We start from the raw sequence: 26,977 nt of genomic DNA on the forward strand, positions 1-26,977 counted from the left end.
CGGGGACAACCAATGCATAAAAACAACTGAAAAGCGCAAACCAGGCTGGCTTGTATTATTATATTATTTTATTTTTTCCAATCGATACTGTATGTATTAGTTCTACACGTATATATACATAAAACGTACTTCGACTTTTTTCTATCTTTCAGAACAATCTTATTTATGTAACATGACGTTTTGAAATAGAAATAGAAATAGAAAGAGTATATTATAAACTGTCTTTACATTCAAAACATTCAATTTTACGACACGTTACGTCCCACGCAAAGAACTAAAATTAGTAAGCATCGTGCAGTTTAAGTTTTGATATCATTTCGCTTAGGGAATAATAGATATATTGTTTCCAAACATTTCGCTGCCCATACCAGTCAATGGACTAAAAAACATCCATCAGAAGTTAATTTGACCCATCCAACACCTTAAGATGTCTTTGAATTTACAGATATATTACATAGATCACATTTTCAAGGTAAAAGAATTATTTGCATGTGGTATCGCGTAGAATTTTCGTGACCTTTCTAGTGTTTAAATGTAGTGGTAGTAATTAAATGGACTACAACACTTTTTACTGTTCGATATTTGTTTTAATATCATTTTCGTATCCGCTGTTTTCATTTGGTTTCTGTGGAGTTGCACTTATGAGTGGTCCATCATGGTCAATACTTTCACCAGCGCTGTTATCACTCTTCAAATTAAAGAAAAAGTTAAATATGATTCAGTAATGTTTAAATCGATTAATTTAGTGCATGGAAAGTACTTTCATTTGATATAACTTCTCAAACAAGCCAGAAAAGGCAATAGATAGAACGCATTATTCTTGATCGTATTAATTAATTACATTGACGAGGTATTTTCTAAAACAATATATGGCCTCCACCTTTAATTGCAAATGATAAGATAAAGCGACTAATGCATATTCCTCTTTTAGATAGATAGATCTCGATAGATATAGATATAATTTTATTTATACCGGGTTAAACTCCTTCAGTGTAAAGACACTGTTATCAATGGACACCCTGTAAAGGGGCGTCTTTAACGGATTTATTCTATTTTTTATTTTTGTATTTGTATTTGTATTATATTATTTTAGCATTCGTCTTAACACTCTCTTACTTCAAAGAGAGTATATATATTTTTTTCCTCGCACTTTCCTTGTCTTCAATTAATTATTCTTTTTTTGTAAATAACATTGGTTATTTATCCAAGAAGAATGATTATTATTACATGCACACGAGGAAAAAATGTTTCACAAAGAATTTAAAACCTGAAAAAACGTTCGTTTTTATTCAAGCACAATATTTCATCCAGGGTAAATTATATGATAGTGTATATATTTATATACATACGTACCTCGCTTGTTTCTTCAGAACTTCCATGATCTAAATAAAAAAAATAAGTGTATTAAATCATAGATTCAAGTAAGCAAGATGTATCATGAAGCTTTACCTGCTATATATGCGTCAGTGCATGCGGAGACTAAATCGAGCTTTTCTATTATAAACTGGTTCGCGTCAACTCCGAAACACTGAGTACGAGTTTTCACATCTATAGCCTTAATTGAGCTGCACTGCGCTTGTGTGACGTGCCTATATGGTCATATTCTTTAATATTTCATGATATGCTTTCAAATCAGCGCAAATGTCCAACATACCTTCAGTTTCAAGAGATTGTTTCATTAGACTGTCTATGTTGACATAGATTTTTCCCTTGTTCCGAAGTTCCCACAATTTCTCGTACAGTGCTCCAAATGTTGGTCTGTCTTCTGGTAGATGACTCCAGCACCTGGACATTATCTTATATCTGAAAAGATGAAGTAAATGTACTTATCGAAGTAAATTGTTCTTATATTTTTCACAAAGCTTTAACACTTAAGCTCTTTTTCGAGTAGGCGAAGTTTTTCGCTGCTTTGGGAAAGCAATACATTTGTTTTCCCAAAGCACAGAAAAAACTTGTGAATAAAATACATATCATCTTACATATCATCCGTGCAGTTTTCAACTTTCTCCAATCTCTTTCCACTTCGTAGGAAATCGAGGAGTTGCCTGTCCGAGACTCCAGAATAAGGTATCTCCCCTTTTAAAGTAGAATAAAACAATGCGATCGCGATTGCGAAATTTTAACACAGGGATGATATACCTTGGACGTAATTTAGCGCTAAAAAAGGCCTGTTTTTCGGAGGCCAACATAGGCGGTGGTTTTTGGTGCATAGAAATTTCATATAAGTGTGTGGGCTACTTGTGAGCTCATTCATTGAATAGCTAAAACGTTGGTTGGGATAGTTTTTTAAGAATAGTGACGTAATTGGATACCTCGCGCGTCTGAAGCTTGTGAATAATGACAAACTCATGACCAGCAATAGCCACTGAATTAGACTACAGTTCCAAATGTGTTTGTTGCTTCTTTAGTACACAGTTGTGTAAGTTTTTGTTATGTTCGGTTAACAATCTAAACTTTTCACTGCATGTCTATTAAAATTTTAGGCGAAATATTTTTATCACTGCATACATATAAAAGCGTACAAGTTCCTTACCCAATGTGCATATTTCCCACAAAACAACTCCAAACGCCCAGCTAAAAATACGGGAAAAAACATTAAAAAAATGCTAACGAATTCTGCCACTGTAGTTCATAAAAGTGAATTTTGCTATAAGCAGTGTTCGTGAATACGCCATACAAATACCAAGTATATATGTATATATCCGTTGCGATGCAAGGCGCATCTAATTTATATTCTTTTATTTACCATAAGAAAAAGTATTCCACGCAATTAGAATATAGGAAAAAAGCATGCAAATTAGGGTAGCGTGATAACCCGTATATGTAATAAAATGTAATAAACGAGTATATGCTTGAGTCGAAACATTAACCCGCGGTACCGAGTTTCGCTTGTTAAATGACAATATCTCGGAACCGGAATAAGAGTTCATATAGCTATACACTCACACGTCACTGGCGGTAGAATAACTTCGTTCTTGTATTGCTTCAATTGCCAACCAACGGTAAGGAACTTTCCCGCTAGGTTTTTGCACGTATGTTTCTTCACGTGACAAGCCAAAATCTGATATTTTCAATATTTTGTCTTTGCCAAGAAGTATATTCCTTGCGGCCAAGTCACGATGAACGATGCCATGGTCAGAAATATGTTTCTAATTTAGATAAGAAAATTTTTACGAGATTTAACCGGTAAACATTCACCTAAAATGTTTTTTGTTGATAAAAAATTGTCAGGATGATACATTTTTGAGTTTATCATTACCATCCCAGCGGCAATTTGATGCGAAAACGATTCTAATTCCTTTGAATCCAAAGCAGCTCGAATTTCCTCTTTTATTCTGATCGAGATCTCTGCATGGAAATCTTCTGCATGATCGTTGGTAGAATTCATCACTTTGTCTGACTGCGCAGCCACGATATCTTTACACTTTAAAAGAAAAAAGAAGCCGCCTTGACGTTAACTCTGGTGGATGTAGCTGTCGTCGCAAGCATCGATAAGCGAGGTGGACATATTCATATATACATGTTCACAGACCGTAAAACAAACAATTTGAAAATAAATGAATAATGTAAAACACGAATATATGAATATGTCCACCCCACTTATCAAGCTGGTGAAGCCACTGGATGTAAATCGGGTACTTTTTATTTTGTCTGAGATCTGGAGGTTTGTAGGTCCAAAAAGACTTTATGGCTGCAATTCGATGTTTACTTCAACAATCGACATAATGTTTTAATCGAACCGATGGTCTCCTGTGACGTAAACGGATGTCATGTTGTAAAAGGTTTGACACGACCAAACCGAAATTAAGACCTCGTGTGTCGCGACCTGAGGTAAAAAGTGCTTGTTCACACTATTTATTCTATCGCTACTATGAGAGCTATTTTGCAATATCTTTCTTATCTGATGTACTGATAGGTGGAGTGTGAAAAACAAACGGCTCGAAATGGTTTCGCCTGTGTACTGATAATGTAAAAATGGGAAGAACGAACTAACATGATACCGCGGTGAAAGTATTCAATGAAGCTGTAAGTTTTTTCAGCTTTTTTATTCCTTGAAAAGTTGTTTTAATTTTGGTGTATGAAGACAATGAAAGATAATCACTGCGCATTGCATGCATGCAATGGGGGGGGGGGATGATTTGTATAAATGTTAACGAATGAGCCGTGGCCTAGAAAATGGCAAAATAAAAACAGCCAATCAAGAATAACCCGTCGGCATATTTGGGGCCAAGAATTTTTTTGGAATCTTTCGTTTTTTTGGATTTCATTTTATTGTCTATACCCATGCATATACAGATGGCTAGAACATATAATTAGCATAAAATTTTTGTTTTTATATATACCTACCTTCTTTTTAAGAGCTCTCAGGTGATTGAGCAAATTTCCACCTGGTGCGTATTCCAACACTAGGCATACTGGACGACACTTTGTGCAGCAACCGTACATATTAATGACATTTTCATGTATCCCAAGGTCTTTCATTAGATCAATTTCCCGTAAAAAATTACTAAGTTCTTCTTCATTAGCGGATTCTAAAATAAATGTTAAAGGATTCGAATTAGCGCTTGATTAAGTTTTTAAAGTTTTCAACAACATTTATTTTTCATTATAATTTATTATAATTCATTATTATTTATGTGACAGATCCACGTTTTCTCTGAGTCTCCTAAAATAAGGCAAGCATTGGGTAACTAGGAAGGATGATATGGCGGATCTTTTATACGTATATAATAATGAATATAGCTGAAATTAACTTAACCTTTTAGTGTTTTTATTGCAACTGCTGTCACTTCAGGATTGCCGTTAATTCCAAGGGCTTCACCAGCGTATACTCTGCCAAACGCTCCTTTGCCAATCAGACCGCGAAATCGCACAGAATCGGGAGGAAGTTCATATCGACTAATCGGCTCCAATATATATTCTGGAATCTCGTAAATGTTGTCTTGAGAAACGTAAATCAAATTCATCTCTTTTGCACTCACTCCATCTCCCAGCAGATCGATATCAATACTATAATCAAACAATTATGCATGAAATAGTCATTCCGATTGACACAGCATGCTTAGATGCTGTAATATCATTGTGATGTGCCGTGCACGTGCATCTATATGTACCTGTGCAGCAAGCCGCGATTATAAATTCCGGGTCATTAGCGGACTGAACCAGTAATCTCGCTATAGCTACGTGCTGTACTTTTCAATGTTTACTAGTCGGGTCTTTTTCGCTTGCGCGCTCATCAATCGACGCAACTTTTTTTTATTTACCGTGCAAAATTACCGTATTTTGTCTTTTTAATGCGTATCTTGCATCTGAGAAGCACGTGGTTTAAAACTGGCCTTATAGACGCGTATATTTTACGCGCATCAATACTTAAGCATGGTAACTATGTAACTCTTTTAGCCAATTATATATGGCAATCAAAGCCAATTTAAAATTATTTTCATTCATTTAGCGGGCGTTCTATAATTCTTTTGTTACCTAAAAGCTATAGTTATTCACTCACAACTTTCATTCATTAAATTCATACTTACGATCGTACATTGATGATGCTCCTATTTGAAATTATAGTTTCCATAGCGTTTTCAAATTCTGTTTCTATAAAACTCAATTGCTTCTTGTGACATCTACGTAACCAAACGATGAAGATTATAGCAATCAGAATCACAGCAAGAGGCGTCAAGACAGCGACAAGGATAACATCCACGTTCTTACTTTTGGTTTCTAAGAAAATTGAACTAAAGATTCATGATACTATCGAGAATTGCTATATTATATATGTGTAGAGTGCGTATACCTGCTGACTAGTAAATTTGTGACCATTTACACAACAATGACCTTGATTGGATGTATCACCATGCACTGAATGTATGTGACTATTTTAAAATATGCATGCAAAAAAGTCTTATACTAATTTTTAATTTGACAATGTTTTTTTGTACTATTATTGGTCATCACAAGCAGATCTTACGATTTGTCATCACAGAGATCTTATACGAGTAATCATCACAAAGAGTTTTTAGATTGGTCATCACAAAAAGCTGTTTTTTGGGGGTCGCGTATACATATTTTAAATAAATTATTTTCGCACTGCAACAGCCATCCCACATCAGAACACGGCAAATTTCATCACATTTTCTAATCTTCCATCCAAAAAACGTAATTTGATAAAATTATCTTACATTAACAGTCGCGGCAATAGAAGCCTTCCGAAAAATATCGGGTAATTCATTTGCTCAGTTGACTTACGGAGCTCATCAAATAAAACTTCCGAATTGACCAATCATATGCGTCTATTTATTTAATCCAATAGGATTAGAGATTGGTCAATTCGAAACCGGAAGTTAGGAGTTATTCCAGGAGTTTTTCAAATATTTGATGAACTCCGTAAGCTAACTGATAAATTTGAGCAAATGAATTATTCGATATTTTTCGGAACGCTTCTATTGCCACGACGGTAAATCCTTATAATATAGTTTTTTTACCATGTTTTAGCATTTTTTGTTGTCGTATTAGTTTCTTTCTTGTTGGATTTTTACATCCTCGTCCCCAGGGCCTAGCTCCGTTGCACTGGCTCGCGCCAGTCCTAATCTGCGTCACACGTATAGCACGGTCGCTTCACCGCATGTGTTTTATATATATGCGCGAGCAGTGTCTCAAATTAGAAAAAGGTATAGAAAATATGATAGCGTATATTTTTTGCTCTTACCTGAAACACAGATTCCATTTTTTTTCACTAGCTCGCCTTTGCATATACAGATCCCTGTCCCGGTTGCTGCATTCGGTATACATTTCTCGGTTTTGTTGTCACAAGGGTAAATCACACATATATCTAAATAGACAGATCAATTTCTTAAATGTCATAGTAAAGCAAACAATATTGATATTAAAGAAGAAACTGGAGAAAAGTAAACAAAATTAAATAAGCCATGCTTAATAGTCACGTGATTGATATTGATATAGCTATTTGTATACATGCATATAGACATGGACAACCAGTTTTCGACAATAACGACGATGCTGATGATACATAGCGTTCATTTACATGCAGACTGTCTCAAAACACCTGAGCTTTTATAACATGCCGCAATTACGCGCTATATATCATGACTAGCGATTTTATTTTTATACCTAGCTAGAGGAATAAATATTTAGCTAAGGTAAAATGTGCTGAGATATATGCTGAACACCTGATATTATACAAAAAAGATATATTATATATTATATTGGTAGAGCGTTTAGAGTGCAATAGTATCTTGATCGAGGTTCAGTTGTTTACGAGTTATATTTTGCCTATATCATCCTACCTTCACAAGTTCCATTTAATGGCCTATACATGCCTTCGCATGTGCAGTTATATTTTCCCGTTTTCGCAATCGGTTTGCATGTCTCTTTTGGTCCACAAGGATTTTTCTCGCATGGTTTTTCATCTAAAACACATGCATAATGGCATAATTTTGCTGACAATTTTGCACACGCCAAGCGGAATTTCTCTTTGTTTTATATATATATATATATATATATATATATATTTTATATATATATATATAAATAAATAGAGTGCGTATATACCTGCTGTCTAGTAAATTTGTGACCATTTACACAACATGCAATGACCTTGATTGGATGTATCACCATGCACTGAATGTATATATGAGACTATTTTAAATAATGCATGCAAAAAAGTCTTATACTAACTTTTAATTTGACAATGTTTTTTTGTACTATTATTGGTCATCACAAACAGATCTTACGATTTGTCATCACAGAGATCTTATACGATTAATCATCACAAAGAGTTTTTAGATTGGTCATCACAAAAAGCTGTTTTTTTGGGGGGTCGCGTATACAAGAAAGTCGGAGCGGGCATTGGAATCTTAAGGCGTATCAAGGCTTATGTTCCTGCAAATACTTTGATATCAATTTATAATGCTCTGATTCAGCCTTACTTCGATTACTGTTCTCCGCTTTGGGGAGTTTGTAACAAAACACTGAGAGATAATTTACAAAAGTTTCAAAATCGAGCCGCCAGAATAATAGCTGGCGCTAGTTATGAAATCAGGTCTGCTGACGTTCTTCGGGCTCTTGAATGGGAAAACTTAGATTCAAGACGAGCTATGAGCAAGGCAACATTTTTGTACAAAATTCTGAACGATTAAAGTGCACCAAACTTGAAGGAGTTATTGATGACGAGGAACTCTCTTCAAACTAATTACGACCTCAGAAATTCTTACACTGATCTGGCCCTTCCTAAACCGAGACGCGAATTTCTTAAAAAAAGTTTTAAGTACAGTGGTGCTAAACTTTGGGAATGATCTTCCGCGTGAAGCTAAGGAAGCGCAATCAATATACTCTTTCAAATATTTTGTAGCACGACTTAATAGGTAGATAAAATCAACTGTGGGTCTTATATACCACCGGGTCACTCCAACTTAATCTCTTGTATATAGCTATTCTTTTATCTTATCTCTTTCTTCTTTATTTGTAATTGTACTTTTTTCATAATTATGACGCCCCTTGTGGAAATCAACAATTGCTGTTGACAAGGCTAGCGTCAATAAATAAGGTTTTACATAACATACATACATACATACATACATACATACATACATACATACATACATACATACATACATACATACATACATACATATTTCAAATAAATTATTTTCGCACTGCAAAAGCCATCCCTCATCAGAACACGGCAAATTTCATCACATTTTCTGATCTTCCATCCAAAAAACGTAATTTGATAAAATTATCTTACATTAACAGTCGTGGCAATAGAAGCGTTCCGAAAAATATCGGGTAATTCATTTGCTCAAATCTATCAGTTGACTTACGGAGCTCATCAAATAAAACTTCCGAATTTGATCAATCATATGCGTGTATTTATTTAATTATCCATAAGGATTAGAGATTGGTCAATTCGAAACCGGAAGTTAGGAGTTATTCAAGGAGTTTTTCAAGTATTTGATGAACTTCGTAAGCCAACTGATAAATTTGAGCAAATGAATTACTCGATATTTTTCGGAACGCTTCTATTGCCACGACTGTAAATCCTTAGTTTTTTTTACCATGTTTTAACATTTTTTGTTCTCGTATTAGTTTCTTTCTTGTTGGATTTTTACATCCTCGTCCCCAGGGCCTAGCTCCGTTACACTGGCTCGCGCCAGTCCTAATCTGCGTCACACGTATAGCACGGTCGCTTCACCCCATGTGTTTTATATATATGCGCGAGCAGTGTCTCAAATTAGAAAAAGGTGTAGAAAATATGATAGCGTATATTTTTTGCTCTTACCTAAAACACAGATTCCATTTTTTCTCACTAGGTTGCCTTTGCATATACAGATCCCTTTCCCGGTATCTGGATTCGGTATACATTTCTCGGTTTTGTTGTCACAAGGGTAAATCACACATATATCTAAATAGACAGATCAATTTCTTAAATGTCATAGTAAAGCAAACAATATTGATATTAAAGAAGAAACAGGAGAAAAGTAAACAAAATTAAAAAAGCCATGCTTAATAGTCACGTGATTGATATTGATATATTTGTACACATGCATATAGACATGGACAACCAGTTTTCGACAATAACGACGATGCTGACGATATATAGCGTTCATTTACATGCAGACTGTCTCAAAACAACTGAGCTTTTAACATGCCGCAATTACGCGCTATATATCATGACTAGCGATTTTATTTTTACATAACTAGAGGAATAAATACTATTTAGCTAAGGTAAAATGTGCGCGCAATAGTGCAATAGTTTGATCGAGGTTCAGTTGTTTACGAGTTATATTTTGCCTATATCATCCTACCTTCACAAGTTCCATTTAATGGCCTATACATGCCTTCGCATGTGCAGTTATATTTTCCCGTTTTCGCAATCGGTTTACATGTCTCTTTTGGTCCACAAGGATTTTTCTCGCATGGTTTTTCATCTAAATCACATGCATAATGGCATAATTTTGCTGACAATTTTGCACACGCCAAGCGGATTTTCTCTTTCTTTTTCTCACATTAGTTCTGCATGAAAGCGCAGAGACAACAATGAAAAATTCCGCTCCGCGCCCAAGATTCGATCCGCCTAGTGGAAACTGACTTTGGGCAAATCCTTATGCACTTGCCACTGGCACTGACCTATACTAGATATACCTAACTCAGTGTTCGTTGCCTATGCAAGTTAGGTATAGTACAAGTTTGATATAATATATGCATTGGCCTTGCGGACACATACCTATGCATTCTTGATTACGCATTACCAAACCACTATGGCATCTACATTCACTTTTTTTACCATGGTTTCCAACTCTACGACACGAACTATTGCTAGGACAAACTTTATTTTCGCATGGAAAACCGACTATAGAAGAAAAAGATCAATCACAATAAGAATGTGCGTCAAACGTGAAAAATGATAGGTGTGATCATGCGCGGAAGAAAACGATACGTGGTCAAGTGTAGTCATGCATGCACTTAGTAAAACGATAAGCTTTATACCAGTAAAGTAAAGATTATGTCTTTCTACGTGTTCACAGTGATGATCTGCGAATCCTTTAATCTAAAGAGAATTGTAAAATTGTAGATCTTTTGCCTAAAGCAACGATAGAAATTAAGACTACATGCATAATCACAAAATATTACGATTTATTGCCTAAGTCAAGGATAAAATCATTGTTCCCTCATGAAGACTACTTCATCACAAACGACATAGCTGAAATATATTCTGTTACTACCAAGTCGTGAAGAAAAATTGCTGTTTAGCACAATTAGGCAAATATATTACATGATGCATGTTTGCATTCAGGTACTGGGTACATTGTAATCACATAAATTAGCGTTGCAGGAAAGCGAAGACTAAAAACGTGCTTCGTTTTTCAGTCGGGAAAATTTTAAGTGTAAAATTGATGTACTTGATCCATGAGAGTTATCATTAATCGATCCACTCCACTCTCGGAATTATAGTCTCTGTGCCCCAGACAAAATAAATGGCAAAAGCAAACACAGGGCAAAAGAGGCAACATAAAATAAAACAGCTAAAAACATGCAGGCGGGGAGCAAGTAAATTTAAACGTGAAAGAACTGTGAAAGGAAAATCAATACTCACATATGCATCATACTTCTTTCCAATTGTTAGATTATGTGATGTCGCGTTGTAACTAGAAACCTGCGAAGATGCAATAGTGATCCGTGAACCGTACAATGCATACATGAAGTATTGCATGCAGTATTATATATATATAATAGAGAGAAAGAGAATTTGGCACGACCTCGTGCATGCATATTAGAGAGTAGATATCAGACATTGCATGTGTACACTCAATTTATCCATGATACTCGTAATCTGATCATGCAGTTATTAATATATTTATAATATCAATAAAAACATAAAAACATCGATCGCTTACTTTCGATGTTACATTGTAGTATTTCATATAGAAAGGTTTCGGTTCCGGTTTGGAAAAGTCCTCGTCACGGTATATCGTAAACGCGTGATAGGTAAAGCTACTCAGATTTCTCCAAATTTCATCATTCCAAGTAAAATGTACAGTAGCAGTTTTTTCTGATGTTCTTTTGTAAGTCACATTCATCTGGCCTGTCACTACTTTATCGCCACCAAACTCATCTGAGGAATAATCAGATTTTGTTTTACGTATATGGAAAAGACATACTTCCAGACCGAGGTCATTTTATACATCTCCCATCCCATAAAACATGTACCATGAGCATGTTCAGATATTTATTTTTTATATCCCAAGGAAATAAGGTTAAGAAGTAGCTTATCATGCATAAGGCATACACAATATATTTTGAAAGGAAGCATTTTTGTTCCCGGGTGCTTGACGTGTTTTTGCTGCCCATGCACTGCATCCTCATTATATGATGTACATTAGTTAACAGGAGTATACATGAAGTTATTTCATTAATTAGACTGCAGTGCAATTAATGACTTTTCTATAAAATAAACAAAATAATGTAATGTTTTTTGCTCAAACTAAAAGTCGTGCATGGAGGAACTTGAAAACCAGATAAATGAAAATACTGGCAAAAGTACAAAAATGTTCAATAAAAGACTAGCAGAACTGTATTTTCACAACCAACTCGAATTGAAAATTCTGTCCTAAATTCAAACGAATACCTTGGTGAGATTTTAAAGAAGCACAAATTCTATATCATGCTCATACAAAACAAATATTAATGCGATGTCGTTCGTAAAATTAGATAAAATTTTCAGACATCACATGGACCAGGTGTTATCAATGCCGATTTGTCTCGCCATCGCATTACTTGTATTTATAGCATATTTTACAAATCATTGTCTAATTTGTCTTACATTTTATCGCGGAAATCCAAAGTGCGTATAACGAAAAAGAATAACGAATCGGGTATGCCTCGACTTCGGCTAACAACTCATATACGATCTGAGCTCACGTTTATAAACTTTATATAGTCCAGAGCCTTGCATTGAGTTGTGCAAAAGACTAGTTAACCTTAAACTGTAGTTAAGGACGGCATTGGCCAAACAGAGTCGTGTATTTCTGCTTAAACTAGCAATTAACTATGCAAAATGTAGTTATATAGAGTTTTATACAACCAGCCCCTGAGGTATAGAATATCAAGTGTTTATCTTAATTACTTTCACATCAAATGCATGCCATTTGTATAACAACTGCCTAAATAGACACTTTTCGACGTTTCGACTTAGGAAACTTTGTCATTTGATGCAAAGTTGTTTTGATGCAAAGATGCACACTACTCCCTGGTTATATTGGAATTAGTTCACTTTATATTATCATCTACTTACATTCACATCCGCAAATAATTGTTTTACTGATCTTTATACACTCTGAAAGTAACAACAACATATGACATATGAATGCAATGCATCAACAAGAGTTTCGATTGAAAGAAAAAAATCTTTTTTTCTTTTCATGGTTCTGCCCATAAAACATGGCTATATATTTGGTATATGAAAACGATCGTGGCTATCAGTTAAAGAAAAACAATATAAACTGCCTAATCTTTTATGTTGACTCGTATTGCTTTTAATTTCTGTCGAAGATGAAATTCACTAAGATACTTTGTATTTAATTGTCATTCAGCAACTTCTAATTCTGTTATTTATACATATGCTAAAATTAACCTGTTGATTTGTTGTACTAAATAGTGTTAGTTGGTTTTATTCCAATTTATATATTAAGAAATATGTCTCTTTTGAAAAACTTTACACTTACTGGGTATATGGAAAATCCATTTTCTTTTTGCTAAGGAAAGCGTCGTTGCTTCGAACTTATCCACAGCCTCCATCTTTTAAATTGGAAATTTTATTATTGGAATTGGTGGTATATATTATTATTAAGAACTAGCTCATTTTTAATCACATACCTCTAACTTGTACCAACAATTATAATAAAGATGATCTTTTCCATCGATGACGAAGCTTGCATTTTCTTTCTTAATGAAAGTATCCTTAAAGGGAATATTTTTTATAAGTTTTTTTATGACTATAGGATAAGTTCATTCAACGGATATTGTATAATGCTCAACCGTTGTATGTTACTACAACGTCATCTATTAATTGAAGGTGTTCGATACAAAAGTGTAAATTCTTTGTTTGCAAAATGCTTGTTTGCAAAAAGCAATAATTTTGATCCTCCCACTTTTCCCATTTTTATTCTCCCACTTGTTTTATTCTGTTTAATATTTTAATTGTTATACAGGGTGTCCCAAAAAAAACGCAACCACTTAAATATGCAAGAATATTAATATTGTTCGGGTTTGCACCATAGTTCAGCTAAAATGACTTTTAGCATGGTAAATGAAGGATTAAGAGCCATTTTCAATTCCCAGAGGTGCTTATCTATTGCGCTTTAGAGCTGTATTAATGTTCTGCATATTTAAGTGGTTGCTTTTTTTTGGGACACCCTGTAGTATGTTGAATGCCTCGCATGGGACTTCGAGTCCAGTTCTTCAATTTCAACAAAGTTCAATAAATCATCTAAATCATCATCAAAACTGCAGTATTTCACCAAATTAATTCATATTATGCATTTAATGTCAAAATATAACAGTCTCCATTTTGGTATGCTTATAAAGACCACATCAAAACAGATGAAACAGACGGATTTGCATTTAAGAAATATGGAAATTGGAAAAACCAGAAATTGTGTTAAACACGAAGCCCGATCGAAGGGCTGCAGCTCTTCATCCTCTCAAGTGAGCAATTTCCGGGACGTTTTTCGAATTTTATTAGCGTTGGTATAACTATTTTTTAGAGAGTAAAAAGTATAAAGTAATATAAAGTAATGAAATATAAAGTAATCAGAAAACAATTCATTTGAGATCTGGTATAAGTTAACCGAGGTCTGGTTTTTCCCCAGCGCGACACGCAGCTCGTAAAAATTGTATTTGATATCTGCCAAAAAAACTGGGCCAAGCAAGAATATGTGAACGGTAAGGCGCTAAGCACCAAGTGTTTTACTCAATGAAGTAAGCATTCAAACGCTTTTACAGGTCCTGTTGCATGTATTTGCATTTTTCATTGAAGCGATTAAGCGACTAAAACGCGTCTCATATGCAATATAACTTACCAATCCAGTGTTCTTGCTTTCAGAGAATTTATTTTCGTCGTTAAAAATCTTTCGACACTCGCTTATTACTTTAATTTCTCGATGAACGCCAGGCAGCCGAGTCTTGTTTGTTTCACTGACTAAAATGAACGGAAACTTCTGTGCTTACATCGCATGTATTCAATTTTAAACCGACCATATATTAACTAACATGTACACGCTCTATTTTCTTCTTCCGGTCCGATATCACTCTCGCAATCTGATTGACTACGTGAGTGGTCAGTCGTCCACGCGAAATTGGGAGTTGAGAAGTCTAAAGATCACTGGCGCACGTAAGGTGCGGTAGGATTTGTGGCGGTCTCGTGTACTATTTTCAAAATATTTTTGACAATTTATCTTCAAACGAGTTTGACATGTCTTATGTAACATATATATATAAAAAAATCACACCGCGCTACCCCTCCTTTGCATTCATATGGAAATTTTGTGGGCTGTCTTTGTCAGCAAAATGCTTATGGCATTGTCATGCGAAAGACTTTTTGTGCGTTTATCATACGTTAATTTATCATAACTTACACGAAGTACTTCGCTTCCAACGAAAAAGGGATTTCAAAATCACTCTTTTTTGATAAGGTATCTCGGTTGTCAATTCCAAGCGGATATTTGTTACGCCACATGGAGGTTCTTCGCAAACTTCTAAAATTGCGTATAATAGAAAGAGTTACATACGCCGTTTTTTACTCATACTGTACAACAAGCTATACGATGCTAATATGTGAGACCTTTATTAAAGATACGCCTGCGCATTAATTTATTTTGTGCCGATTTCAAGAAATGCACATTCAACTGATAGAAGAATTTAAATATTTCATATCAGTCAAAATAAGATGATTATGGGAAATCTAGAAACAAAGTAGCGAGAAACACAGAAGCGAGAGTGTATTTATTTTATTGTATTGCAATCAGTATTTTATATTTTAGTGCAGTAAAGTGCAGTGCAATTATTATGCCTGGTCTGCCTCGTACCCATGCAGCCGCTTTAGTATTTTAGCCTTCTACAAGGGCTGTTTAGCAGCGCAAGACTGGGTACGAGGGAGATGCCTGGTTCTCCTCGTGAAAATGTCAAGGTGGCTGATGTTATAGAATATATTTCTATTTGTGTGCAGTGAACAATGACCAATTTGCATACAGAATTAAAGACAAATTTACAACCGGACTATTTGTCATTTGTCATTGGTGAAAATGACTCGTTCTCGACAATCACGACCAGGAGACCAGGCTTAACGCGATCTTATAGTAAGCTTCGATCGTTTCATGCAGTTATATATTTATACGCGTTCTTAACGCCGGAGATTATTTAGAGCCTCTATAAAGCCTCTATTTAGCTACGTTTTTTAACTTAGCACACCGTGCGCACAATTATGTATACAACGTAGACACCATTTCAAGCTTACCAGTTGTATTCATGACACTACTCCAGTTACTAAATGTTGACCATCTGTTTTGTTTTAGAGCAAGCACTCTAAATTTATAACCAGTATTCGGTTCGAGGTCCTCAATTGTATACGTTGTATGATTGGTCTGGTAGATAAAAACCCAAAGAAAAGTAAATTATTGGCTAGTATGACAAAATATTGTACGGCAAGACCTCGTGTAGTTGGTCGCGCCTTTCGTTGGTCGGGAAACGATCTTCCCCACTGCGTCCACTAGCTATACGGATTGGCTTTCTTGTTCAAAGTCAAAAAGTCATGAAGTCAACCTATTCTTTTTGTCAAGGTGGCTGATGTGATAAAATATCGATTGTTGCGTTTGTTGTTTTATTCTTTAATTTTTTGGAAATAGATTTATGACCATGGTTCGAAAAGAAGGTAACTTACAAGAAGGTATGGCTTTATGTAAGGAAATACAACATAGTGCTGGCCTCTCTCTTGACGACCCCATAATGGCTTCACTTCTAAAATATAATCAACATCGCTGTGGTTCTTCAGCTCTGTTGTATTAAAACGTACTCGTATTTTCTGCCACCCAGCTTCAACCAGTTTCGGTGCAACAGGTTTCGGTAGAGTACTTTCTGAACTGTTTGCTATATATATGTACAATTTAGGAAAAAAATCATCACTTTCTAACGTAAGCCATCGTGGGATGGAATTTGGCGAAGGTTTAAGGAGAGATTCACGGAATAATTCGGTGGAGTTTAACTGACCGTTTTTCACTAAAGAGCCAAGATATTTTTGGACACAATATGTCGTGCTGCAGAAATCTTTTTGTCTCTTAAACAGCTGTTAAAAATAAAGCGAATGTAACGTTTGTTATAAAGAATTTAATAAATCTAAATTCCACGCGATAATTTTAGGAAATAAAACAAACTACGACTAGATATATTGGCTAATTAGGGTAATTAGCAACTTTTTGAATTTTTTTTGCACTGGTTATTTTCTTTCCCCTAACCCTTTTAGAAAATGATATTTTAACCTTAACCAGATATTAAAAATTAAAAAAAAGTTATTCAAGAGCGGTTGACCACCTTAATTAACGTTGCTATAATGTAGACTAAAAACTACCCGATTTTTATAATTTGTGATGCATGATATATTCAGCTATGGAAATTTTGCTGACCTTGCTTTTGCTGCATGATCTGCGCATGTGCAGCAACGAGAGATGACAAAATGGCAACACGATTTTTGATAGGCTATACGAGCAAATTTACGTCAGGCTTTTCGCGTTTGACGCCAATGTGAGAAAGGTCTATTTATTGAAACGGCTTCGAAAGTTGCCAAAATACTGTTGTGTCAGTGATACTGCTTAGCGATCCTTCGGCCTTAACTAGACCTTAACACCCGGCACTGTGGAGGAATAGCACCGACAAAAAACTTGCACATGCTGCGCACCTCAATTCACATGCGCTCTATATTCCAAATTATAGGTCCGGCCTTCAGACAGCTGCCAGATGGTTTGAGAATTAGATAAACACAAACTACGTGTCGCTTCTCGCTCTGTAGAAACAAAAGAATACCAAAAATAGCCGCCATCCATCGACACCTACCCGCTAGTGACATGTAAAAAGAATGGTATAAGATAACTAATATAGACATTACAAATAATCGTATGATAATTGATGTACGCATTAGGCAACTTGAATCTTGAAACTGAAATGTGATGACAAGCTCAGATGCCTTTGTACATACCATGCATCCTCGAGAGAACAGACCTTTCTTATAATAACGTCAAACGCGGAAAGTCTGATGTTACACGAAATTTGACTGGCTGCACAAAACTATCGAGCAAGTCAAACTTCGTGTAACATCATACTTTCTGCGTTTGACGTCATTATGAAAAAGGTCTATTGCATTGTAGCTATTCGCTAACAGCACAATCATGAAACTTGTATTCTCATGCACACACATGCAGAGAGATTATGGAACTCTCTTGAACTTGCTAATTTTTTGTCATAAATATTTATAATTATGAATTCCTAACAGCTGTAACTTTCTTACTGGGAGCGGCTTACAAACACAAAGGCCGTGTGTTAAATTCAGTTCTGGAAATAACGTACATTTTGACCATTTCGATAAAAAATATGCTGATTTCTGACAATAGAGGGTCGGGTGGCGGGAAGAAGCCGAGAGAAGGGTTTTTATATAATTCGACTTTCATGATTCGACATACTGACATATAATTACTCTAACATTCAGAAGTCATCTAATCCTTAATTAAGAAAGCATTATCGAGCACGTATTGGAAAAACTGTTAGCCTTTTTCTTATTTTTAAAAAATTCTGCCATTTTTATATATAGATATATATAAACGGCATTTTCAGAAAAAATGCATATACGCGTTGCAACATATACGAATTTGTTTTATCGAATATTTATTCATTGGTGCATATATGCATGAGTAAATTTTCATTATTTACACAAAGTACAAACGAGGTTTTCGATTCAATTTTCTTCACACATACTTATAGCAGCAGGTATACATTCTGGCGAAAATCGAATCGCGAAGGTGTGCATTAATTCTGCGACTGCGGTCATTCAGTTATATGAAGTGGCTTTATGAATATATATTATAGGGTGTATTTCAGTGCACTTATCGGTGTATAGCAAAGCTCTTGTAACTAGGGTGTGAGACCGGAAAATATATTGAAATATCTATCATGTATATATTGTTCGATTTTCAATGCTCAGCCTTGTTTTGCTTTAAAATATAACGATCATACTGGAATGCAGAGTTCTGGTCTGCCTGAATCCAGAGTTACAACAGGACCAGTCTGGCCGTGTATGTGCCTGATATTTATATATACGCTTTATACATACGTCTTCAGTTACGGAAACGAGACGTTTTTATTCCGTTTTCACAGTGGACGAGACACGACTTTGAACAAGGATGCGCATACTCATTATTTTTTAATAATCGAATACCGGACTTCTTTATATACAGCTAGTCTTTGTATAATTTGGAAGACGGAAAGTTTACACTTGAAGAGGCGGAGTAACGGAAGATCGTATATACACTCAATGCAATATGAACATGCACTAGCTCAATGCGATTTCGCAATAGTGCTCTGAGATGCAGTATGAGCACTGCCAAAAAAGATTGATGAGAACTTTTTGGGTGAAGGCGCCCATGAAAGCAAGGGAGTTCGTTTGAATAGCGTTAAATTTCTCATTTTGTCTATATTTATAACATGTAATTTGTCTAAAAGCATCTTGGTATGTAAACCTGCCAGGCTATACAACCCTGGCAATGGCCACTGGCATGCTGCATGCATGCACAAGTCACTTTCTGTTTCAGATAATTTATATCACTGCTTTATCCTCCCTTATCTTGTTAATAGTATCTATTCATTATACATGTATAATTTGCGAAGACTTGCATGGGGTTGTATAATACAGACGTTTGAAGAGACGCCGGAAACGGAAGCGAGATCGTATAAAGTTATAAACATTCACTGAAATATGGACACTCATGATAGCCCACTGCATGTGAATTCGCTGTAGTTAGTGTTTTGACGTGTCTAAAAGTATGAAGTAAACTTTTCGGACAAGGGCGCCCCAAAGCGAAGGGACTTTGTATGCATGATTAACGTTAAGTTTTTTTTTGTCTAAAATGTAATTTATCACCTGGTATATTGATTGTAGCAACATATAAACCTGCCAGTCTCACTATACTCTTAAGCCCGCCGCACACGGGAGCTATCAGCTGAACTAACGACCTCGCAAGGTACACATGGGAAACTTGCCTTTCGAGCCGAATTCCTCACGAAAACTACCCGCACAAAAGAGTAACTTGCTGAGCTAACATGCAGCCACGCGTGGTCTTTACCTCAGGTAATCACACTAAAGCTCACGTGTGCGGCGGGCTTTACATGCACAAGTCTGCTTCTACTCAAGATATTTTATATCAAATATCACCACATTTTCTTTAAGTAGTATCGAGCACTGCAGTAGCACTTGTACTGACCATGGATGAGTATAGTTCATAAACAAAGCTTCACTTTATTCACTTACGTTCTTCTTGCAGTCTTTTTCACATCCTGTGATATTTACCTCCAGAGCCCCACACAATGCAATCACCGTAATCAGAAGGCGGAATACTTGCTCGCAAGAGCGCATCGTGAATAGCATTCCCCGCGGACAGTAAATGACACGCTATGAGCAAGTTTAGCGGCAAATGATAAATTCTAATCGGATAAACAAGCTTTGACACTCATTGGAAGTGTCGGAAAATGCTACTAGATCACGTATGAAATAAATTATGCCAAAATATAAAAACATAAACTCCGTTTATGTTTGAATAAATTTGCACGATAAATTCTGTTGAGAGAGAGTTTTGTCTTAATTTGTAATGCGTATAGCGCGAAGTCAACGAAATATGGCAAGAGCTATAGTACGGATTATCAGAGATCGCAGGATTTATTTTATTTTATTTTATTTTATTTTATTTTGTTTTGAAGTTTACAGACGTTTTTTATGGGGTAATTAAAACTTTGCTCAACGACGCTTGAAACATTTTCATCTTCGAACATTTCATGGGGCTATATACTATAGCGTTTTAGTTTATCAGCAAATCGTGTCCTGCTTGATACAGGGTTGCGTAACCTGAATTATATATATTATATATAACCTTTGGACTGAAGAGCAAACAGGAAATTATTAAGTATATTATTGGTCAGTGTGTATGGCGACGTTTTGACCTAGGCCTTAAAAAGTTAATATATATAATGAAGCCCCATTGTGAATTTGCCAACATTGAGAACTAGCAGGAAGAATCATAGATTCGTTACAACACCTGATAGTGAAATTTCATATCAGTTACATTTTTTATATAGATATACTTTGATCAATAATCATGACGGATATATAGCTTGGGTATAGAAATACCGCTCTTAATACTGTACATTCATTATAAAAATACTGTAACCTGAACTCCCTCACCTTTTCGTCTTTACAACGTTTGACACATGATGATATATTCACTTCAAGAGCCTCGCATAACACAATTATAGTCAGAAACAAACAAAAAACTTGCTGACAAAACTGCATCGCGGAATAAAATTTCTTCCAGCATAAATGGAGTAATTCCAGTAGTAGCACTGATGAGTCAATATGCTTTGTCTTCGACCTCTGGCTCTGATCAGATTATGTGGGCCAGGTCTGGTCACGTTCAAGGAACTCAGCTGTCAAATATCCCAATGATAATAGTTTGAAGTATGCATGCATAATCTCGATCTATCGAGAGTTTTGTTTCCGCAATCGACAACCTTGTTGCTTAAACTGGTGTAACCGTGTGTTTTTATATATCTATATTATATTTAAAAAAAAACTGTCCAGAATGTACAAGCTTGCAGTGATGCAGGGCAATGTCATTTGTCAACATCAAATTTTAATCGAGCGTTTGGGTTAGGTACGATATATTGAGTGTATATATAGCGTTGCTTAGGGCATTCATCCGAGATATAGTTTGACATTTTCCATCGAAAAGCGAACTCATGTAGTTATACATAAATGAATGAATTCAGGGATATGAGGGATAAAGAACATACGAATTTATATCATTTGTTTCTTACAGCGGGGGGCATTGCAACCTTTAATATATGTGTACTGTGTAAGCCTTTGTTTTTGAACCCTTTGTCAATCCGTTAACTGGAAGGTGAGAACTTTTTATTCCCGAGCACCTTATAACAACTCGCTCCCCCAAATTTTTAGACCCGTACACCTAGGGCAATGGTATAATATACCAGAAATAATCAGGCTGTATGGAGTTATACGGTATACGTAGTCTTGGCCCTGACCTTGAGTGATAAAATCGTGTTGAAAGCTTAAGGCTGATTTGATATAGGAATGTGTCGAATATCAGCAATACTTTAACCTTTGCATGTTCAGGTGAAGGCACATGTCCAGCGATGAGTCCAATGGTGAATGCGTTTACAGGTGATTTTTCTCGCTCGGGTAGAGATCTGACTGCGATTACATGAAAAGAACTGGCAAGTTTTAGACCGAGCAGAAATTTTTTTCAGGTGATATTTCCGAGCACTATTTTATTGGGTTTCATAACAACGACCACCTGAACTGAAGGATGTCTGCGTCAGCTCCTTAAATATGCCAATTTTAAAAATTTTCAAGGACCTAAAAGCATGAGGTCGACCAAAAAAATTTCCTTTTCGTTTGTTCAATGAGATGAAGGGGGTTGAAATTTTTGCAGGATTTTCACTGGAAAGATCTAAGCTTCTCCATCTACAGTGAGTCAATGTGAATTATATAGGTAATGTGAACCACAGGCAGATTTTATGTCGTATTTGTTCATCACAAATGGCTGTACCCTGCAATAACGTGTATCATTATTAACTGCGTGTCACTAGAATTATACACCTTTGTTGAGTGAATGTACAATTGGGGGTACCAAAACATGGAGCCCCCTTTTGTCGAAATGGACTGATGTGGAATGACTGCCTTAACATGAAAGAGACTCCAATCTTTGATGTCGGGCTCCTTTGCTTGACTATACAAATATGTATATTTGATTAACATACACACCGTGATTGACACACATACAATCGAAATTCATGTGTGAAGTGCATTGTCTACGCAAACCTGTCCAGCGAATCTAAATTGTTGTCCCACGCGAAGCCGAATTGTGTTTATACTTTCGATTAGTTCTCGTGTCGTTTATGAGTTTCGACTAAATTTCGTATCCTCCCATTAGTCGCGCTATTAGCAAATAAATCATATCCTTGTTACCACGCGCATGCAGAGCGTAAAATTATCAACTTGCAGTTGATGGAATTAAAAATGAGAAATGTCCACAAGAGCCGATAAAATTATCATAGTTATGCAGAACAACAATATTTTTGTTGCGAATTGCGTGTGTATAATACGTCAATATAGCAGAACTAAGCTACTCAGAGACTAAACAATGGACGAAAATTATTTCGAGTTAAGATTTGATTCTTAAAAACTATCAACATACAATTGTTTTGTATCGTACTTTTTAGCTTAAGAATTTAAGATCAATTTCGATAAACTGATAAGAAACTACAAGTAAAACAATGCTCTGCGCGCCTTATACTGAAGTGTTGGCAGCTTGACAATATAAATTTAAAATAATCAGAAGCTTGTAGCACTAGACATTAAAAAAAAGTTTCATTGCAATGATTGCATGGCAACGAAAACAAACCAGAATACCTGTGTGTAATTTGAAACCCTCGTGTGCTGATAAGCTTTTAAATCATGACGGCAAAACATTAATAAATGGACGTTGCTTGCATATGTGACATGCATGCACTTACGATGAAACGGTGCAAATATATTTTGAAAGTACTCAGACATGTGCAATTGTTTTTAACATTAATAATTCATACTGATTTAGCCCAGAAATATTCAAATATTCGATACATAGTGTTCCCAAAAAAAATCCCGAGCGATATCGATGAGCTCAAAAGATTAGGAATTACTATTTTATTCAGTTAATAGCCGCAATGCCAATGGTATTAAAAGCATGCAAGCATCAAGCTAGATTATATTAAATGCCCCAAAAATTCACCTTAACTCTATTTTATGTTTTATGATATTTTATGGGCATTGATATTTTATGATGTTTTATGGGCATTTCGGCGTCTTAAATATAGTAAGATCTTAAATATAGTGCGATCGTGTCTTCGGCATGTATTCAGGCATGAAACGATGGACAACATTCCTCAGCTAAAAGGATTTGGCATCTATTATGTCAATATCATTATGAAAAAATTCAAATTGGAATTATATATATATATATATATATATATATATATATATATATATATATATATATACATATATATATATATCTGAGGCTATAGGATACCTAGGACGTATTATTCTTGATCATATTGGAATAAGATATTTCCAATAGCATGATATATATATATATATATATATATATATATATATATATATATATATATATGTATATAAAAGTACAATATATATATGTATATAAAAGTACAATATATATATAAAAATTCAAATTGGAATCATATATATATATATATATATATATATATATATATATATATATATATATATATATATATATATATATATATATATATATATATATATATATAAAATGTGTAGGTTGATAACACAAGTAGCTGTATATAAAAAAAGTTTGTCTCGGAAGCAATGAAGATCAGACAAAGGATATCAAACAACACTAAATCTAATCATTTTGCACAAACGTTTTCGCTTTATTGAAAGCTCCTCAGGTGCTGAATACTTTGTAAGAAATGAGTTGTGATATCCTATATTTACATATTTCACTGGTTTGCCACTACGTCACTACACGTGTGGTGTTGGATTACTTAATGGTAATTATTTACATAAATATTTCACACAAACAAAGATATAAAAATATATAACAAAATCTTACATAAACTGCATGGTATTATTATTGACATGAATTTAAATCCGGCTGAAGTATAGTTATAATGTCTCTTTCCTTCGACTCCCTGACTAAGCGGTCTGAATGACTGTCACATTGATAAATCGGCATAATCTGGAAGTTGCCATTGCTACATTTTCTGATGTGCTCACTTACTGCTAAGTGGCAATATTCTTTATGGTTTATTTGCTGTCTGTGTAGCGTAACTCTGTGACGGAGATTTTCAGTTTGGCCGACATAAAAACTTTTGCATTTTGTGCAGAGTAGAACGTATATAACGTTCCGCGATTTACAATTCATCTGACATTTTATATTCCACGCTTTGCCGTTCTTCAGTTTGATATCAATTCCGGTCACTATGATTGCACAGGTACCGCATCTTTAGGCCGTAGGATGAGCATCCAAAAGATGCAATTCCGTTGCACCCCTCGTGGAACTACATAATTTTCACATGAATCAATAGATAAAAACTTACTTTATCAGAATCCGTCGCTCCCCAAGTGAAACAGGTGCACAATTGGGAAAAAAATCCCTCCAAAGTTTGCTATATTCGCGCTTCGAAATATTCGAACCGCCATTGTTTTAGTAGCAAATACGCATGCGCATGTCAGCCAAACTCGCACTGCGCACGCGCAGACAGGAAAAATGGATTTTCCCTGTGGGTTTTCCCCGATTTCCCGTGTAAAAATAACAAAATAAAATCACGGAATAAAGATCAAACCTTGTAATATTAACGAATAAATACACACACATTAAATACTACCGTTTGCAAGCTACCGTGAACCGTGTCCAATCAAACGTTTTGTTTTACGTTTATTTCCGGTGACGTTTGCGCGCGTAAACGTCATGTTCTCTAAGTACAATTGTTTACTTTTGCTCGCCGAAAAGTTAACCTTTGACATAGTAACTGTGCACCCAAAAGAAAAATACGGCATTTTAAAATCACGAAAACCAGGCGATGGCAGCTCCCAGAATCAACAAATATGGAAGAACGTATGGCCCAGGAAAGGCTTTGTCTGAAGATATTCGAACGTGTGTCATTGCTGAGCTCTTGCAAGCCGAAGGGGATAGATGTACAGGTTTTACTAACGCCTCGTTTAAAGATGTCGCAAAGAGATTTAAAATATCCCACAGCTCCGTGTCAAACATATGGAGAACATACTGCGAAAGATATACTGTACAGGAGTCAAAACGTGGTGGAAATTTCAGTCAGAAGTTAAATGCTGATGACCTTGAACTAATAGAAATATTGAAAACAGAGAACGGCTCAATTTCACTAAATGAAATTTATGAAATTTGAGTGAAGTTAATGACGATAATACACACATTTCCTTATCCACAATATCTCGAGCTGTGAGAAAACATATGCTTTCTGGAAAAAGATATTCCAGGAAAAAAATATACATGTTGCCACTCAACGTTTCACCCAGTCGAACTTGCTTTATACGCAGATATTTATTGACTACGTATGCTCTAAAGACCCTTGGCGTTTAAAATTTTTTGACGAAGCAGGCCTGAAAATTCCCGACGTTGGTACAAGACGCTACGGCCATTCACCAGTCGGTGAAAGGTGTGTAAACGTCATTAGAAAATATGAATCCCCAAACAATACATTAAATTTGCTTGTTTCTTTGAACGGAGCTGATTATTATAGCGTTATTCCGGGAGCAAGTAACACCATGGAATTCCTCAATTTTTTTGAAGAAGCTGCGGCAGCTATTAATTTGAACACTCATCGCCCAGTATTTGGTGTGGGTGATGTTGTTATAATGGATAATTTGGCGGTTCACCAATACGAGGGTGGGGAAGTTCTTGAAGAATTTTTGGGAGAGATGGGTATAGAGCTTCTGTATACCCCCGTTTATTCACCGGATTTAAATCCTATAGAGCTGTGCTTCAATAAAATAAAAACTATGCTTAATTATGAATTAAAATCTCGAGTTCATGACAATTTACCCTTGGCAGCCATGCTCGCTATTGAACAGATTTCCCAAGAGGATATGAAGGGTTTCTATAAATATACTTCATACTTATTTCCACATATGTAAATGTTACAGTAAGATAGAGATATTTCTACAAAGATAGTACGCGTGGTGTAAATAATACCAAAGTTACCACCATGGCGCAGTGTCATTGATTACACTATACTGACTTGTTTTCATTTTGATAACAGACAAACATTTTACGGACAATATCAAATTTTGGACAAGATAAAAAATAAAATTTGTATAAACAAAACGTAAACAATGTGATTAATGTTGAAAAAAATGTACTTTTTTACAAATAAATTTTGTAAAAACGTCATTAGAACAAATAAATTTTGTTCATTGTAGATGATAATTTCCACAGTGGCACAAAAACGGAACGTATAACTTGAAAGTTGTAATTAAAAGTTTTCTTAAACAAATATAAATTCACGTTCAAAGTAAGCCATTGTAACTTGAAGAAAATGTTGGAACTTACAATGTCAATGATCATTTGTT

General features: G+C 35.3%; 2 protein-coding genes across 9 annotated transcripts in view; one reads left to right on the forward strand and one right to left on the reverse strand.

The window, feature by feature from the left end:
• Positions 1-26,977, forward strand: part of LOC114538353 — a 54,949-nt gene that overhangs the window by 22,643 nt on the left and 5,329 nt on the right. Inside the window, exon 29 of one of the 5 annotated variants that reach the window (XM_028559517.1) lies at positions 11,144-11,388. The exons of the other annotated variants lie outside the window; for them this stretch is intronic. Within the exon in view, the coding sequence (XP_028415318.1) occupies positions 11,144-11,169 (26 nt within the window). The 3' untranslated portion in view covers positions 11,170-11,388. Of the gene's footprint in view, positions 1-11,143; positions 11,389-26,977 lie in introns of those variants that run through there. 5 annotated transcript variants of the gene reach the window in all.
• LOC114538351 (proto-oncogene tyrosine-protein kinase receptor Ret-like) lies at positions 58-21,198 on the reverse strand. 4 transcript variants are annotated; one of them, XM_028559507.1, is made up of 27 exons: positions 21,011-21,198; positions 16,780-16,855; positions 16,454-16,659; positions 16,031-16,157; positions 15,153-15,272; positions 14,598-14,716; positions 13,393-13,476; positions 13,242-13,314; positions 12,812-12,853; positions 11,415-11,632; positions 11,114-11,173; positions 10,507-10,567; positions 10,244-10,369; positions 9,825-9,947; positions 9,299-9,421; positions 7,305-7,427; positions 6,707-6,829; positions 5,532-5,721; positions 4,760-5,010; positions 4,348-4,532; positions 3,260-3,424; positions 2,947-3,149; positions 2,534-2,574; positions 1,980-2,076; positions 1,655-1,803; positions 1,354-1,382; positions 59-688 (listed from the first exon to the last, which is right to left on the reverse strand). In XM_028559507.1, exons 1-27 carry the CDS (start codon positions 21,116-21,118, stop codon positions 569-571), a joined length of 3,342 nt encoding a protein of 1,113 aa, XP_028415308.1. In that variant the 5' UTR covers positions 21,119-21,198; the 3' UTR covers positions 59-568. The 4 variants fall into 4 exon arrangements, with proteins under 4 accessions (XP_028415310.1, XP_028415308.1, XP_028415309.1 ...); XM_028559508.1 differs by lacking the exon at positions 21,011-21,198 and adding an exon at positions 20,084-20,311 and having other exon boundaries at positions 16,586-16,659; XM_028559506.1 differs by lacking the exon at positions 21,011-21,198 and adding an exon at positions 20,084-20,311.

Source organism: Dendronephthya gigantea, unplaced genomic scaffold (genome assembly GCF_004324835.1).
Source record: "Dendronephthya gigantea isolate DGI-Jeju-01 unplaced genomic scaffold, DenGig_1.0 000181F, whole genome shotgun sequence".
In the NCBI taxonomy this organism is placed as follows: Eukaryota; Metazoa; Cnidaria; class Anthozoa; order Malacalcyonacea; family Nephtheidae; genus Dendronephthya; species Dendronephthya gigantea.

Bases quoted from the DNA above. Each gene is read 5' to 3' on its own strand.
- LOC114538351 (XM_028559506.1), bottom strand. From the start codon at position 20,200: ATGCTATTCACGATGCGCTCTTGCGAGCAAGTATTCCGCCTTCTGATT. The intron at 3,425-4,347 runs GTAGGTATATAT...TTTCTTTTAAAG, and splicing joins TGAGAGCTCTTAAAAAGAAG to TGTAAAGATATCGTGGCTGC. The intron at 2,077-2,533 runs GTAAGGAACTTG...CTACTTTAAAAG, and splicing joins GTGGGAAATATGCACATTGG to GGGAGATACCTTATTCTGGA.